This window comes from Clupea harengus, chromosome 16, assembly GCF_900700415.2.
Source record: "Clupea harengus chromosome 16, Ch_v2.0.2, whole genome shotgun sequence".
Taxonomy (NCBI): domain Eukaryota; kingdom Metazoa; phylum Chordata; class Actinopteri; order Clupeiformes; family Clupeidae; genus Clupea; species Clupea harengus.
Window position 1 is genome coordinate 23,246,975 of NC_045167.1, and position 18,419 is coordinate 23,265,393.

The following is an 18,419-nucleotide window of genomic DNA, read 5'->3' on the forward strand; positions in this document are numbered from 1 at the left end:
CATTCGTATTTTAACAACACTTGGCTTTTACACATGAATTGTGGGCCGCAACATAAAATTGACACTGACAACAGAGTATGTCGAAATGACCCATTTTTTTTATTTTCCCCCCGTATAAAACAATACATGATCTCAAATTGAGGGTAAAATGTGGTATGAGCACCCACAGACAACACAAAACGTCACCAAATGAAAACACAAATGAAGAGCGTACTGAGAGCTCCCAATAGGAATGCTGGCTACGTGACACACAGAGTGTTGGTCTTGACCGATCACTGTAAAAAGCATGGACAACATTGCAACATGCATTTACATTATGACCGAATGAAGCCACAATCACAGCCAGAGCCTGCGCAGTAAACAGAACATTGGTCAGGTGCACCCAGAACCGACCAGATTTGGTTACATATCTGCCATTTTTAAGTGCTTTCCGGTGGCTTCCCTTTTGACTGAACATACTGTACGCTGTCCATGGTTGTTCCAGTCATTTGTCTTGACAGGTGTGGATGGTTACACCCATGTGATCATACTCATGCAGCACCTAAAGGCTGTGGCACTGTCACTGCAAGGCCAGTTGAGGGTGCAGAGGGGGTTTTCTAATCACCGTGCTCTATGATTGAGCTGGTGTCTAAATGTGATTGTGTTCATGTCATCCAGGGCTGCAGTATCTGAAGGAGAAACCCCAGGATGCTGTGTCCATACTGGGCCTGTCCAAACACACCTCGCCCAAGAGAGCTTCCTTCGCCCTGTGGGGAACCGACCCCGACGTCCAGCTTTGCTACCAGATAGAGACGACCTTCATGGACATCATCCAGGCCAGCGTGCAGACAGACCAGTGATGGTGATGGTGAGAGCCAGAACCGTGGCCATGACAACCAGAGCAGTCACCGTGACAACCAGACCTGAGACTGTGAAAACCAGAGGAGTGACCCTGACAAACCAAAGCAGAGACCTTGACAAACCAGAGGAGCAGAGACAAGGAATGATCTTTTTGTAAACTGTGTGTTTGTGTGTGTCATGAATTCATCGCCCAGTTCCTCGTGAATGGTAGCCAGGTAGGGAATATGAGTTGTATGAAGGATGCCTGTGAAGACGTTGGTTCTTGTTTGACATGGAAGAGAACAAGCTCATGCGGTAGTGAGATATTATTGGTCTGTTTTCTTGACCACTGTACAAATCTTTTCCAACGAATTGTAAAAAAATAAAAAAAATAATGTGTTTTTAGTTTTGTAAGCACTGACCTTTTTTTTAGACTTTGCATTAAAATGTGTGAAAGATTTTCTGTGAAGATGTTGTTATTGTGATTACTACTTTTAACATTCTAGAAGGACAGATGTGATGTGTTATGGACATTTTCAGTGACTGTGAATCAACATGAGATCACAAGAAAGCTCCAGCACTGTGTAATTAGAGCCATTTTCACTATAAGTAAAAAAAAAAACATGGATACAGCAGGAAGGAAAACTAACTATTGTAAGCTTTTTTTCTGTGACACATTTTGATTATTGTGCGTACGCGTGTGTACGAGTGTGTGTTTGAATAGGCTTGGACAGTCGACCCAACCCATTTGTGCTGCTGTTCTCATGGTCAGGGAGAGTTGGTGCTAGTTGAACTGGAAAATTTACGTTTGCATTTTATCGATTGGTTGAGTTAATTGATTGATAGATTGCTTGCTTGATTGGTTGACGGTTCTTCATCAGGTCAATGTTTGTTTTCCTTCCCAGATTTTTTGCCATACAGCTGTTGTCTCATCTGTGCACCCAGTAGTCTACGCCCTGCCCAAGTCTTGGGCTGTGGTCGAATAGTCAAAATTGCATCTAATCTCCTTTCCTAACCACTTTTCCTTGACCTCGATGGAAAACGTCATGAGTGAGTAAGTATGTGAGGAGAATTCATAAGGAATTAGGACATGACAACTGTGTGCTCAGGAAATGCCACTGCACTTACACTAGGCTCTGTAATTATGTGATGGTGGATGTTGAAATGTTCCTGCCACAAAGCTTTGTGGGACAGCATTGTCTCCTTTCCTTCTGTAAAGGACTGTCCAGTGTGCCCTATGCTGAAGGAGATAAGAAAGGAAGCTTTGGGCAGGAAGATAATATGTAAAAGAGTGTACATGTATTCCGGGTTTATCAAAGAAAGTGTGGCAAAAGACAAAAACTCATCTGTTAAAATGAACAAGGAAAAACTTTCGAAAGCTGTAGTATGTTTGTGATAACCTAGGGTGCAATAGAATATAAAATATTATTGCCAACTCTAAACAATCCCTGGAAATACTCTGATCTAAACCGTAACTCTGTAAAGCCTTATCAAGATCTATTTGTATTTCTTGTATTCAGTAGAAACAGTTTGGTGTAACGATTATTTACGATGGTCCAAGACTATTAAGATGGTTTGTCCACGGACTAGATCTGGATTTCCAGTAATATCGGCGGCTATGAGGGACAAAGTCAACCAAAGGCTTTCATTAAATGATATTTGTTCAGTCGGATGCGAAGGGGGAGATTTCAGACCGGAGTTGATAGACCTTGCAGATCTGCGTGTTTGTCTGCTGAAACATAATATCTTATTAAAGGAACCAATCTTGGTAAACCTAAGTAATCTGGCTCCACTCAATTTAGGAACTTGGCCTTAGTCCCTGCTCTTTTAATGCAATGCTGTTACCTGTTGACCCACCCGGCGGCCCTAGGAATAGTGTTGCTCAGGATATCACCACAGCCGTTTTCTAGATTAAGGAGTATTCCATGGACACACCCTGTTTCTAGTTTTTTGAGAATAGCATGGGGGGCGGGTTGTTACCTCCAGAGGGGGGTTACCTGCAGTCTACAGGGTTCAGAATTCCCATGTTTATCTTCATTAAAACAAATCTATTCAGCTGCAGGACAGAGGTCACTTCACCACTTATACTGAGACCAATCAAACCAAACATGACAATGAAATCATCTTGCAATGCCATACAACACCTAGTACCCTTAATTACATTTCCTCCTCTTAGTTCTCAAAGACATGTTCTGTAAAAAAAACTCACCTAATTACTGCAGAGTTATTGAATCTAGAAGTCCATCTGTGTTTTAATCCAAAGGTAATCAGTCCGTAATTTAGAGCCTTACAATATGCTATAGCTATGTGAACTTCAATTAGGCAATATGAGATAACATGAACATGTCAGCCATCATTCACTTGTGTATTGTATGTTGTATTGTGTGTCTCAATATATTATGATTACTGTAAGTGCCATATTGTCTGTGAAATGTTATTCCAACGGGATGTCAAAATGCACTTTTTTATTATTCACACAACTGAAAATATTAGCTTTGTAAAAATGACAGGTTGGCCCCTCCACTGTCATACAAACTTCTGTTGTACAAGTAATCATTTATTTCTGTATCAAAGTAAAGACAGATGAGCAGCATATTCAAGATCAAGGTGGACTCAAAGAGCAGTACCTTTCAATCCAATATTTCCATGAAAATGCTTTACATTTTATTATATTATATATCCTTTACTGCCCATATAGTAAAGTGACTGCACTGATGCAGTTGTAAAGGGGCTAATTACCAGCCTAATTGCTGCCCCCTGCAGGTTACCTTATTTGGACAGCATTACCTGGGCACTGAATCAAGTCAAACGCAGACAAGGTGTAGGGAAAAGCAAGGACTTTTATTTCTCTTTATATTATACTTTCTAAAAGCATCTTGGGGTGAGAGCAGTGGCCAAAACAAGCATCACATCGATGTAAAGTGCAAAGTGCTGATTAATAAATAGATAAATAGCATGAAGGATATAGGCCTATACACAGGAACAGATGGATATATAAATTAGCAATAAATACACAGCAAATTCATCAGTGTTTCAGATGGGCAAAGTACAATCAGATAAAACAAGTTAAATTCATCCCAATCATAATGTCAGTGATAAAATACACATCAAGAGCCAGAAGGAATCCACAGCAACCCATAAGCACAGCAAGCCAAGGCAAAGTATATCCCCTCCTATTCCTCTGTACAGACACGGCACTTTGCCCAGAATATGAGCTTGCTCTTCTTCCTGCTCACACATGCACACGCACTGACATACATAAAGAAACCCGCCGGGGAACACAATTCCCCGGAAAACAACAAGACATGAATGGCAACAGAATACTACCTGATACGCTGGCCTCCTCGCCGCGACCGCCGGACGTGGGGTATATCGGAGGTACACAGACCAGTGATCGCAACACGCAACGGTCAGCTATCTAAGCCAACGCACTTAGTATCAATCTCATAGCGAATTAGTAATACGACGGGTATACAGCACTCACCCACGTCCTGGCACGGCAGCCCTCGGCTTGGAGCTCAGCAGTATCTCCTGTCCCTGACCTCCCGTTTCTACACAAGCGAACCCATTATATTCGTCTAAATACGTCTAAACCGGCGGGCGGGCTGGACCCCGCCCCCACATTGTCTTTCACGCAAACCACCTGCTTACATCCACCCCCCCTACATCAAATGTGTCCTCACATTCCCAGAACACACAGATCCCATTTGGTAGCGTTGGGGTAGTTGACCCTTGGTGTTGCGAGTAGAGCGACGTGGGCCCTCCGTGTCAGGAAGTGAGGGGCCCAGGGCTGGCGGTGAAGCCAGACCAACCCCAACTGATGGAGCTGTGTTGGGGGTTGATCCCTGAGAGTCCTGCGAAGGTTCCATCTCGGCCCTTATAGGTTGTCCTGCAGGTCCGGCAGCACCCCACACCCAAGGATACATGCATCGGCTACGGTCCTTGTTGGTATCCGGGGCCGCGGCAGCCCGTCCCCCATCGTCAGGCCCTTGGCGAGGGGAAACATCAAACTTACATGGACTCAACATGTTACGATGCAAGACTCTCTCCTCCCCATTAGCCCCATCTGACTTGACAACATACACAGGTATATCAATATTAGGTTGTGACACAATCACATATGTGCAGTGCTCCCATTTGTCCTCCAACTTCCCCCGTGCCCTGGACCTTTTATTCAAAACCATTACCCTCTGCCCTGATAACAAAGGCTCCCCTCTGACCTTGCGGTCAAACCCTCGTTTCTGAGAGGCCTGAGCCTTGGCAGCCTGTTCTTGGGCTTGCTTATATGCAGTTGCCAATCGCTTATGATGGTGGTGCACCCAGCTGCCAACAGTTCCAGTAAACCCATCCCCACCATTACATCAAGGGACAATTTAGCATGGCGGCCAAACATCAAAAAGTAAGGGCTGTATCCAGTAGACGGGTGGGGTGTGTTGTTGTATGCTTGCACCAGCTCTGCCAAGTGCCGATCCCAGTCCTCTTTCTGGTCGTCTCCTAACGTGCCCAGCATGCTTAAAAGAGTTCGGTTAAATCGTTCACACTGGCCGTTCCCGGCTGGATGGTAAGGGGTTGTGTGAGACTTGTTAACGCCATACAATGTGCATAGCTCTTTAATGATTTTTGACTCAAAATTGGGGCCCTGGTCTGAGTGCAGCTGGTCAAAACCCCCATATGGCTGGATGAAGAGCTTGCAAAGCACCTCGGCTGTCGTTACTGCAGTCTGATCAAAAGTGGGGACAGCCACTGCATACCGGGTGAAATGGTCCACTATGACAAGCACATAACTCATCCCACTTTGAGCAGCCTCGAGAGATAAAAAGTCCACCGACACAATTTGCAACGGGTAGCTGGATTGTATGGAGACCAAAGGGGCACTTACTTTGGTAGTGGGGGTCTTCCGTAGATTGCACCTCATGCACTTGGCACAGTACACCTCCACGTCCTTGGCCAGGCCTCGCCAGAAGAAGCGCAGACGCACCAGACCCAGCACTTTCTCCGCCCCCAAGTGACCCGCCCGGTCATGCAGCCACTCTAGGACCTGCTTCCGCAGACAGTGAGGCACGACCACTTGCTTAACTTTTTCAAAAGTCTTGCCATCACATACCTCACGGCATAGCAGTCCTCGCTCCTGGCAAAGGCGGCTCCATTCTCGCAGCAGGGCCTGGGTCGCTCGGCCTTCTGCCGCCCTTTCTCTTGGGGATGGAGCTCTTCCCCTGTCCCTGACCTCCCGTTTCTACACAAGCGAACCCATTATATTCCCGTTACCAATTGATTAATGCAACACAGGTGTGTCACGATGTCTAAACCGGCGGGCGGGCTGGACTCCGCCCCCACATTGTCTTTCACGCAAACCACCTGCTTACACTCAGAGATGGGCAGTATTTCAATTACTTGTATTTGAAATACATATTTCAACTGCTTTGAGTATTTTGTCATTTGTATTTGATAGGGACGATAAGAAATGTAACGTAATTTGTATCAAAATACTTTAGAGTGGAGTAATTTTGTATTTAAAATACTCAAAATACTTTCTCCAGTGTTAAGGCAGAAGGAAATTTTTTGCTGTCGGATTCTACCACTAGATCCGTCTGATCTGCCTCTGAATGTCATTGTCGAATCAGCCAACAGTCAGGCAAAAGTGGTGCTTCAAATGACCCCGCCCCTTTTTGGAGCGAAATGGAAATCGCCCCAGATCTCTCTCATTGACTCTCATGTTAAATCCATTTTTTTCACAAAACAGGGCTGTGTTCGAAAACTTAGATAGCTGTCTTGATCCTTGTCAATTTATCTTCATTAGTACGCCGACTTAAAGGAGGTTCTTTCAAAGAGTGAATCGAGTTGTTGCACTGAACGGTAGCCATCTTGACAGAATGTGGCCGTGGCTATTACCGTGCACTTTACGAAGTACACTGCAATACAGTGCGTAGTGCACACTAAGCACTTACATCTGTAGTGCGTTCTGTCGCTGATTAGTGTTGTCTCAAATGGAACACTGAGAGATGCAAATGTGCAAGCCTTTTACCCATAAATCTGTGCTCCAGCTTCCTACGGCCAACTGGAAATTTTAAACAAATATGGCGGACCAAACTCCGGTGACAGGCATGTTTTGTATGTAAATGTACATCTTATGGCATTTTCTCGCTTAGATTTTTCAAAAGTTACCGAGAAATAGACACTGTACTATCAGATAACACAGTTGTTGTAACCAGCAATAATGGTTGAAGTGATTTGCGAAGCTGCCAAAAGGGCTACTCCTCTTCCGCTACGTAGATTTGTTACGTTTTATTCGTTTAGGGCGAGTAGTGTCCATCGTTTCACAGTACTTTCAGTGCCCTGAATTCTGCTGGTTCTGTCAGTGTGAACGCCCTAAGCACTGAAAGTCAGTGTTTGAAGTGTGCAAGTGCGCGGTAATAAACACGGCCTGTGACTTGATCAAAGCTGTATGACGTCCAATTACGTATGACGAAAGCACGGTGGGGCGAGCCCTCCCGTAAGCCATAGAGATTGCATTGAGAGCCCTGTTTTGTGAAAACATGAGTCACACAGCTGCTGCCTGCAAATATATATATACATAATCAATCAAGTTGGTCTTTTAATAGCTTTGCTTAGTTACACTGACATTCTGTGACTTTTTTTCCTTTTTGTGGGGTTCCCCAGAGCTTTGTGTATATTATATAGCCCAAACCTGAATGCTCTGCTATACCAAACAGTGAGAAAACGGAAAATCCAGAAAAAGTATTTCCTATATTTTAAATACAAAATACATGTATTGTATTTTGTTACATTTTCTGGCACCAGTATTTTGTATTTTATTTTAATACATTTATTTGAGGGGTATTTTGTATTTTGTATCAAAATACATTTTTATGTATTTTTGCCCATCTCTGCTTACACTGTGCTAAAATGTTCACTTGCTGTGCTGACAAAGTTCAGATTAATAAAGAAATATGAGATTTAATATGATGTGTACATCACTACAGTTGCCCCGGCCATATTTAATATGCATTTCGCATGTCCACCATGTCATGAAAATGTGCGTCTGTTCTGTATTAGCGTCTCATTTTAGAGCATCTCTCACTTTATTGTAGGTAGGGTTGCAAAATTTTGAGTTTCAGAACAGGAAACTTTCCACTGTAATTTCATGGATTTATGGGAAATTTCTGTTTTGGGGGGGAATTTATACTTTCCTCTGTATGGACTGTTACAAAACACCCGAAAGGGAAGAGTCTGTTAAGAAAGATTTTGTATGTTGAGAGACTTTGATACAATTCAAAATCACTTTGTTAACAACTATTGACACCATAAAAACGCTTGCTCAAAGCATTAGGAATTGTTTTGTTAGATATTCTCAATGTTGAGGTAAAAAGAACATTTTCAAGATTCATTAGAGTTCCTCATCACATCAGCTCCCTTGACTTTGCCTAAAAGACTACAAGTCCCATAATGCAACACCAGCAGGCCAGTGCAGGCTGCTCATTACTCTTTAAGTTGGAACACCTGTGTTTGGAAGGTCTCTCTCAGCAAACATCTCAGCAGAGAGAGAGGCAAACAAACCTCTTAATAACACCAATGCTGCGTACTGTTTGCATTCATTTAAACATTATTTCAGTCATTAGTTGGGATTGTTTCAGCAATTCCACCTGTTGTAATCCTTGGCACTTATTTCATTCATTTGTTGGATTGAAATAGTTTGAAATGTATTTGCATTTTTGTATGACTTATGCGTTTTGTGTTTTGAGAGTTTTCAACCTGGGGTACGTTCGTCGTAGGATTGAAGCTAAGTTAATCAATTGGCCTTTTAGCCCGTTAAGATTAGCGAGCTGATTGAGAACAGCAAATATCGGTTCGTTAACGGCTGATCCGCATCCTAATCATGTGGTTAATTTCAACCAGGCTAAAGTTATCATGGCATTTGCGCGTGCACGTCCTACTTCAAAAGGCAGGAAAGGTCGATCACCAAAACCATGATTTTCTAACGGTATAATGGTTCTAAACTCAAAGAAAAGGGCTCTTTTTTTCTCCGCTGGCGAGTAGGAGATGAACATGAACGCTTATGAAGAATACAAGACCATAATCATGGCAAAATTCAACACCACCACCGCTGTGAGAGCAAGGTGTGTTGGGATGTTTATATAGTGATATCTATGTATGAATTCCTGATGGCAAGAGTCAGCTGGTACAGAGGTTTCCTCTACCGGTATGAATCTGCATGGTTGCTAGTTCAAATCCCCTCACCTCCTTCCTCGATGTAGTTTTACATTTCCTTGGAAGTCGCTTTGAATAAAAGCGTCTGTTAAATGACTAAATGTATTAATAACAAATGCAATAAATTGAAGCAGTGGAAATAAATTGTCTGTATTTCTCTCTATTCTTATCATGAGTCCACCGTAATCATTTTCTACAATAATGATATGCTATGGTGTACTAATAACACTCATATAATTATGAGTGCTTTGTTCTCCGCATCACCGACACTACAAAAATGTACCACTCGCAAAAAAGCGCAAGACAGTCAATGTGGTGTTTGCAATAAATTACTCGAGAAGGTCTTTATTAATGATTCCTTGTCGGCTGAATCGGTAGCGCTCATACAAGAATAATGGATCTTGGCGATCACAAAGAACTCTCTCCCTCCGCTAATCTAACTCTAATATCAGTCCTTGGTCAATGGGATCCCTCCTTTTTCCGGGGGTGTGGCAAGCTTATCCAGCTACACTTAAGTTAGCCTGCCCTGGAGCAGGTTAGTGCTAATCGATATGTAACTATGGTGATTTATCAAAAGTTGCTTCCACGAACCAAAAAGAGGGGCGTTTTTTATCTTAGCCTGAAAATTAGCTCGCTAAACCGTTTAGCGAGCTACGACGAATACCCCCCTGATAGACCAACCACACATCAACAACAAACACATATGGAAAACAAAACATTGAGCTGTGTTGGAAAGAGTTGTCCCGTGCGTCCTTTGGGGTTCATGTACCAGGCCATTTCAAGTTGGGCCAGAGTTGACCAAAAAAACCTAAGAACTTGACACTCAATGTACATTTGTTTGTCATGAGCATAATGAGTTCATGTGTTGAATGTAGTGCAGCCAATCCAGCGATATTAGTGGAAAAGCCAAATGCTTTACTTTACTTTAACTTCACACAAAAATAAACTTTACTCACTCTTGAGCGCTTGATTGAAAAGATTACAGCTAAAGGAATTTAAGGGAATTTTTACCTTTAACACATTTTACAACCTGTTATAATGCAATTTAAATGTCATGTTCTATTCTTTGTCTTTTTTGTTCTTTTTTATTTAATTTATTTAAAGCACATAGAACTGTCTCTGTGTATGAAATGCATTATATGAATGAACTTATCTTGCCTTGCCTATGCAGATATCAAATAAAAACTTGGTGTCCCCTTAGACTGACAAAATAAAAACAAACACAAAACCTTATATAATGGCACATTTATTTTTGCTGTCAAAGTTTGACAATGTAACCATTCTTCAAAAAGCTTCAAAAAGGATAAAAAGGAACCCTGACAAGCACACAAACAGACATTGAAATACAACAGAAAACAATGGATTAATTAAATTGAGATGAATGTAATGAATATAACAATGAGCAGTTATTTAAAAATCAGGTACATTTTCAACTCCATGCGTCAAAAAACTTAAAGCTGGACAAGTTCTTCTTTGGTAAATAACAGGGTTAGTTCTCCTATTTTATTTCTCTTTGGTTGTCAAGCAAAGAGCTGATGATTTTCACAAACTTTAAGGTTCCAGTATCACAGCTGGGTTGAGTCCTGATCACTCAATTGATACAGGTTTTTTTTCCCTCATCCATCAATTAGAGGATTTCCCCCATTTTGGAATTACATATGTCTAGTTCACTACAGACTCTTTCACCTTCAACTCTGCCTCGAGTTGTCTCTAGTATACACGTTTGAGAAAATGAGGATAAAAAAGCTAGCATTCTTGCACAGAAAAGAAAAACATTACAGATTTATAGAAATAGAATAGAAATGTCATCAGGGCGCCTTGCGAAAGACTTTGTCTTCTTTCTCCCTCAGAAGTGAATTTTTAGGCAAACTGGTCGACCTCCTCAGGAGGCGAGTCGACGATCCGCTTGACTTTCTCCTCTTCCTCTTTTGTAGGTGGGGGTAACAGAGCCCGCAGCTCGTCAAGGTGGACCATACGTTCCTCTGTCTTCAGGTTGAAGTCAGTCTTGTTCTTCTGGACCAGGGCTAGTATACCACGCTGGGCTTCCACACAACCGTCTTGTAATTGTTTACGCTCCACGTCAAACTCTGGACTGTTCTGATCCAGGGCCATGAGTCTTCCTAGGCTGCTGACCCTATCCATGATGTACTTCTCAGACACTTCAGTGTATGTGCTTGAAATCATGTTCACCAGACTGGCAACGTTGGAGACTTGGAATGCTTGGCTGTAGACCATGTCCTTCAGGAAGGCGCTGTTAGAGTACTCAGAGGCCTGTTTGGCTGCTCCTGTGAACGATTTCATGGCAGTATTCATGGAGGCTTTAATGATGGTTGACACTATTTGAAAGAAACGCACCATCTTCTCCCACTGCTCCTTCACTTTTCCCAGGGCAGTAAGACCCTGAGCTAGAATCTCCAAGGTTGTCTTAAAATCTATCTTCTTGACATCACAGTTCTTCAGAGTGACCAAAATTTCAGTCAACTCCTCTTTGTTCTTCTCAAATCTCTCCACGGCTGTGCTGTACATTTGTCTAGCAGTGTCCAAGGCTTTTCTGGTCTCCTCTATCTGGACTCTTGCATTTTCTGCAGCAAACGTTGCTGCTGACTTCTTACCTTGTGCTTGGGCTAGCCCTGGTGGTGTCTGGGAAAAAGGTGTTGTCTTAGTGACTTGTTTGCCTTTTGCGTTGAAGGTCTGAGCTTGTTCATGCAGTTTTGCAATTTCTTCGATCAGCTGTTGTTCTTTTGAGGCTTCACATTCTCCTTCGGGGGCAATACTTGCCATCTCTGTGCAAATGGATATGCCTTTTCCGCAGATTTCTAGTGCTGTAGTTTTTGCATCTGAGCCTTTAAATGAGGTAATGATGTTTTTCACTTCCTCGAACATTCCTTTTGTGTAATCACTCTTTGCTTTTTTATCTTTCTGGTCATACAAGCCTACCCAATCAATTTTGCTTTCTGCCGTCAGACCCTTCAATTGCTCAGCCAATTTCTGGATGGTGCCTGCCTGTTCATACACATCCTTCACTGCAAAGTATAAATCCATCTTCTCCTTTTCTGTGCCTGGTTTCTGTGCTGAGCCTTTGCCTTTGCCTTCCTTGCCTACCATTTTATCAAAGTTGAAGGTCACTAAATTGGTTACGCCAGAAACTAGAGTAGTAAGACTCTCTGCGAGTCCCTCTACCAGATTCATCCCAATCATGTCCCATCCGCTTGGCATTGACTTCATTGCTTTGTCGAACAGCTTCTCAGCAGCATCCAGTTTAGACTTATAGTTCTTTAAGTCCTCTGCTGTTCTTTTGTCTGTTTCCATCTTTGACTCCTTGCGGACTTCATTTTCTTCCATCTTTTGTGTTACATTCTTGAGATCTTCAGTGTAAACTTCTTTTGCACTCGTACTTGCTTCAAGGATCTCATGAACCAATGAAATGACCATCTCAAACCTGTCCTTGGTACAGCTGGACAGCCGCATACATTCACTGGCTATGTTGTCAATGTTAGCTAAGGTGTCTGGCAGGACAGCTTGAAAAAGTCTTTCATCATTCTTGAGAATAACCTCAGTAGCCGTTCTGACATATTGTGGCACGTTTGCAGTGTGGAGTCTAATCTGGTCCATACTGGTGTGTGCTTCATTAAAAGCATACCATCCAGCATTGCACACTTGCATGAGACACGCTCTGAATGAATTGGGGTACTTGATGAACTGGAATCCATTCTTTGGTGGATTTTGGTTGATAGAGAAATCATCTTTGGAGGATATAAATATTAACTCTCCCAGGACAGTAATTGACAGAGGAGCTGGAGTCAAGTGCTCTTCCCAGTTGGCGTAGGGCTGCATGATCATTTGAGTGTCTTCACGGAGCTTACTTGCAGTGGTGAGAGACTTTTTTGCCTTAATGATCTGAGTGGATGCCATGGTTTACTTTCCTTAAAAAATACAAATTGAAAGGGTGACTATATTTCATGTTACTGTCACTGCAGTCATGTATTGCTAAAAAAGAACAACAACATGCAAATATACATTGTGGTCAAACTAAATAAATCTCTATCCAATTGCATAAAGATTGATGAGGTCAAGGTCCTGCTAGAACTCCATGCAGTTTTGACAGTGCTGATTATCTGACAGCCTGAGGCAGTGGTTGAGAATATTGAAAATCTCTTTATGGTTTAAGTATGTAATATCAAAAAGTATCTAGTATCAAATTTTATGTGGCAGGATTTTACTAAATTTGTTCTGCTTCACAACCTACTTGATGTATACCTCAGGTCTTTATTAAGGGGCTTTTCCACATCAACATATTAAATCTCTGCAAGATAATTAGGTACCACAATGCAAACTTTCTCTGTGCTACAAAAACTGTGTCCAGTGTAGTTTAGTACAAGTAATTAATAGTTATATTTACTCTTCCAAGTCCATATTACACTGAAGGGCATGTTATTAGACATGTTATGCTATACTGAAGAATATTGGTGTTTTTCATATACTATTTGAACTCATATGAACCAAAAGGTTGAATGGCCACTTAAAGATCCATCCAAAATATCCAATATCCACACTCAAATTTACATAAAGAACACTGGCGCCAAAAGTCTCCGCGCATAAAGTTATTGTGAGTAGCCAGCCCCCTCTGTTTGACCTCTGCACACCTAGGGCCAACTACCCCTACTGTTCCCCTTCCTGACACACACATGGAACCAGCCCCTAGACAAACCCATTTATCTGAGCATGTTACTTGTATGCTATTGTGGAACTGCTATGGCCTGCCGTGTGGAGACAACCGACAACTGCATTTGGTGAGAGAATGGAGCAGGTTCATTCCACGCCAAAATTGACAATTTAAGGAAAAATCCCCACTCGACCATCTCAGATTTGGCTGAAAAAATTAAAGGTTGTTTATACACTTCTTAATAGAAATAGTCCCAAATATTAGCTCTCTACTCCCAATAGTTTTGTCACAATAGGAGGGGGTGCCAATACTTAAGACGCTTTTTGAGCAGCGTTTTCTGAAGAGCCATTTTCAAATTGCTATAACTAGAAAAGTATTTCAGCTAGCTCCTTCAAACTTTCTAAGTTTAAAATCTGATACCATAACTTGAATAATATGGATTTCTAAGGGTGTGGCTCGGGTGATCATAGTATACGGGGTGCTTGAATTTGCTCGGAAATTTTACTCTACGCTCTGTTGCAGCATCTTTGAAGGCCTGTGGAAAGCTCAATGTTAAAGCTAGAGACTTGATATTATGCAGAGATTTTATACACAAACGCAGTTAAAGCTCTGTGTCATAAACGTACCTTTTGCTACCATTTGAATGTGCTTACATAGGCCATTGAATGCTGGGCGTGTCCAAAAATCCCATATTTTCAAAAGAATATTTTGAGAAAACGAGGCAGAACACCATCACAATTTTTTGATGTTAAGAACAAATATCTAATCTTTCCAAAAAAAAATGTTTCATGTTGGTAAATGCTGTCATTGTTTTGCTATAGCATGCCAAAAAATTGAACAAAATTGGTTTTCATCCATTTTCAATTTTTTAATACAGCATACAAAGTATACATAGGAAGGTCTCTGTATAATATCAAGCTTTAACATTGAGCTTTCCACAGGCCTTCAAAGATGCTGCAACAAAGCGTAGAGTAAAATTTTCGCGCAAATTCAAGCACCCCGAATACTATGATATACCCAAGCCACACCCTTGGAAGTCCATAATCATAATCAAGTTATGGTATCATATTTTAAGCCTAGACAGTTTGAAGGAGCTAGCTTAAATACTTTTCTAGTAATAGCAATTTGAAAATGGCTCTTCAGAAAACGCTGCTAAAAAGCGTCTTAAGAACAGGCACCCCCTCCCCCCTAAAACATCTTTTTGTGACAAAACTATTGGGAGTAGAAAGCTAATATTTTGGACTATACCTATTAAGACGTCTATGAACAACCTTGATTTTTTTCAGCAAAATCTGAGGCGGTCGAGTGGGAGCCATTGTCCCGTTTGGCGTGGAAGGACCCAGCAAGGACTGATGCTGGGAGATTGAGAAAACAACAAGATAACTTCAATTAGAGCCAGTATTATTTCTGATGATAACTCAGATAGCCTCAGAAAACACTGTAAAAAAGATGCAGCCATGGGAAATTTCACCTGCATCACATTAATGGATCTTTGTAAGACTGTCACTGAGTGCAACTCCTCCACCTCATGTATTGACCCTGTACCTAAAGCATTTTTTAAGCGGGTGTTCGACAGTGTTTCAAGTCATGTCCTGAAGATTATAAATACATCTCTTCAAACAGGCATCTTCCCAGATGCCTTCAAAACAGCTGTTGTAAAACCCGTACTAAAGAAACCCAACCTAGATGGTAATGCACTGACCAACTATAGGCCAATTTCCAATCTTCCATTCATTAGTAAAATACTTGAAAATATAGTTTCAGTGCAAATAAACACATTTAAATTAGGTCATGACATCCTAATCAATCGTCTTTCTAAACTGGTTCAGAACATATACATCAAAGGGAGAAAGTTTTACGTCTGGAGATCACGTGTATAAGAAACATGACATCTGCCTTGGTCCATTATTATTCTCACTATACATGCTGCCACTTAGGGACATTAGAGAACACAATGTATGTTTCCATAGTTATGCGGATGACACGCAACTGTACATCTCTGCTGAACCAAATGATGCTGCAGCTATAAACTCCATTACTACCTGTCTTATGGCGATAAAAAAGTGGATGAACAATCATTTCTTAAAGTTACACGTGGACAAAACTGAGATCCTACTAAAACTAAAAGAGAAATGCTGTTTAATTATCTGGGGAAATGAACTCCCTGGATTAAATCTGACGTTACAAATCTTGGTGTTATCTTAGATTCAGATCTAAGCTTCAAGTACCACATTAACAAGGTGACGAAAACATAATTTTTCCACCTTAGAAACATAGCTAAAGTACTATAATTTATAAAAAACTGATTCATGCCTTTATTTCAAGCTGGCTCGATAATGCAATTCTAACTGGCCTCCCGAGAAAAAAAAAACTGAGAGACTTCAGCTCATTCAAAACTCTGCAGCTCGGCTATTAACCAGAACCAAGAGGAGAAAGCACATTAGTCCAGTTTTAGCTGCTCTGCACTGGCTTCCAGTAACATTTAGAATTAATTTTAAGGTCCTTCTTATATACAAAGCAGTGGCGGTTCTAGAATTTTTACTAGGGGGGCCAAGGAGGGGCCAGTGTTTAACCAGAGGGGCACATACAAATTATAAGATTTTTGTAACCAATAGTAGCTAGGTAGTCATATATAATAATATATAGTAATAATATAATAATTATAATAATAATATTATAATAGTATTGTTTTTAGTTTTAGTTTCATACATCTCTTCACCTGAGCCTTTAACTAGCCATGACTTCGCACCACATCTATATAAATATTTTGAATGTATTATTATTGTTTTTTTTAATGTTTTATTTTGATCTTCATCGTGATATAACGTAATATTAAGGGGTTAGATAAACTATATCTCTGCAGAGTTTTATTTTCTATCTTATGTTATGCATTTTATGTATTCTATTTTTTTATCTTAAATCTGTATGGACTCTATCCTAGTTTTTATGTTTTATGTTTATTTGATGTCTATTTTTATGTGGATCACTGTGCATGTCATTTCTTTGTGCACGTAATTCCTTTGCTGTTAAGCACTTTGACGAATTGTTTTGTATGAAAGGTGCTATACAAATAAAGTGTATTTTTATTATTATTATTAGTAGTAGTAGTAGATTATTATTATTATTATTAATAATATTATTATTAATAAAACATCACCACCTTTGGAGGACAAAGGGACACAGACCCAACACAGAGGAAGCTTTAACTACGCTATTAACAGTAATAATCTCCTAATCATCACTCCTCAGCACTTTCCATAGTGTTGATAAAAGTGTTGATAATAGTTTTGATAATAGTGTTAATAATAGTGTTGATAATAGTGTTGATAATAGTGATTCCTCACCGTAGCAGAAGAAACTGACACCCTGCCCAACAGACAGGCATTTTATCGAGTCCTTAACTAAATCCTGCATTTGCAACTAACTTCAGAGCTAGAATTCAGTTCTGTCATAATACAGTTTAACAGTTGATGTTTACAATCCAGAATTTTCCATAAAACGACACTTTCAAATCTCCAAATGCAATAATTTTCATTCTACTTATCGATTCACTATTGAATAATAATTATCTGATAATTGTACACGTAATGTAAAGTGGGACCATAACATGTCTTTGATTGCTAGAGACTGCTGAATTCATTTTAAACATAAACAAGCACCTCAGCAACAGTGACAAAGTGTCCCTGAGAAAATATGCATGACCTTCAATATCCCCTCACCCTTAAGTGCATCTATTTGGTGAGCAATTATGATGCTATCAGCCTTAAACTGTCAGCCCACAAATATGATATATTTAAAGATCAGCCATATTATTAATTGTTGAGGTCGTTACCTAGGATTGTTCACGTTTCTTACCGATGTATTCTGGAACGAGGAAAAGCTACAGCAGACAGCAGTGATCTGTTTGAAATCTGAAAAAAAGACAAAACACAAATCTTTACATCATCTCCCGCTTTACATACAGTGCCACTACCATATTGTGGAATCTTTACCTCTCATATTCGAGTGAAAAACAATATAGCCTTTATGAGACATTTATCATTTCATTTCAGAAAATGTCTTATTTATATGAAGAAAACATTATCAAACGGCCAAATGAGTGTCGCCAACTGATTAAAGGAACCAAGCCTCACCTTATACAAGATATTTATAAACTCACCAATCGCAGCTCAATTACAGCTGACTATCAGCTTTTTCACTGAACAACTTACGTGATCTTACTTTCTACTTACTACTACTACTCCTACCTCTACTACTACAACTAATAATAATAATTATCATTATTATGATGAAGTACACACTAATTAAACTGTACGTATATACATGATATAATTCCTTATATCATCACTAACTATGAAGGTTACAATATGCCTCCTTTTCATTTGTTGCTTTGTTCTTTGTATATCAAGACAAACAGTACAACTTGTGAAGTCAACACTTACTCACCAGTTGTAGATCTTCAGAGTGTCTCTGGAGAACTGTCTCTTCAGCTTCAGAGAGGTTGCTTTTATGCTCCTCTCAGCCTGAGTCAGCGAAACACGTGGGTGGAGTGTAGAGGTGGAACACGTGGGACAAGTGTGAGGGTAAAAAAAAACTTTGCATTTGTCTCATTTGTGGCAAAATCCCGCAGTACCTGAAATTATTTTCAAAAATGTATTAGATCTAGGGTTTAATTAAGCATTAATTAAGCTACTTGTCTAATGGACTTCATCTGTTAAATTCTACGACATCA

The 18,419-nt window shown here is 40.5% G+C and overlaps 2 protein-coding genes and 1 long non-coding RNA gene across 7 annotated transcripts in view; 1 reads left to right on the forward strand and 2 right to left on the reverse strand.

Moving 5' to 3' along the window:
• The window catches only part of ints2 (integrator complex subunit 2), a 17,849-nt gene extending 15,257 nt beyond the window's left edge, over window positions 1–2,592 (forward strand). The window contains exon 25 of the mRNA XM_012828043.3: window positions 658–2,592. Coding sequence (XP_012683497.2) covers window positions 658–839 — 182 coding nt within the window. The 3' untranslated portion in view covers window positions 840–2,592. The remainder of the gene's footprint in view (window positions 1–657) is intronic.
• Window positions 2,593–3,641: 1,049 nt separating this feature from the next.
• Window positions 3,642–6,247, reverse strand: LOC116224068. The gene is made up of 2 exons (XR_004165405.2): window positions 5,699–6,247; window positions 3,642–4,807 (listed from the first exon to the last, which is right to left on the reverse strand). It is a non-coding gene; the product is annotated as an uncharacterized LOC116224068 (long non-coding RNA).
• A 4,007-nt stretch (window positions 6,248–10,254) lies between these two features.
• LOC116224135 lies at window positions 10,255–18,193 on the reverse strand. Of its 5 annotated transcripts, none has more exons than XM_031582968.2 (3): window positions 18,134–18,193; window positions 17,520–17,598; window positions 10,255–12,947 (listed from the first exon to the last, which is right to left on the reverse strand). In XM_031582968.2, the coding sequence occupies exon 3, from the start codon at window positions 12,934–12,936 to the stop codon at window positions 10,885–10,887; it is 2,052 nt and encodes a 683-aa protein (XP_031438828.1). In that variant the 5' UTR covers window positions 12,937–12,947; window positions 17,520–17,598; window positions 18,134–18,193; the 3' UTR covers window positions 10,255–10,884. The 5 variants fall into 5 exon arrangements, with proteins under 5 accessions (XP_031438828.1, XP_031438829.1, XP_031438832.1 ...); XM_031582969.2 differs by having other exon boundaries at window positions 17,543–17,598; window positions 18,134–18,180; XM_031582972.2 differs by having other exon boundaries at window positions 18,130–18,174.
• Between the last annotated feature and the right edge of the window lie 226 nt (window positions 18,194–18,419).

Coding starts and splice junctions, on each gene's coding strand:
- LOC116224135 (XM_031582968.2), bottom strand. CDS start 12,936: ATGGCATCCACTCAGATCATTAAGGCAAAAAAGTCTCTCACCACTGCA.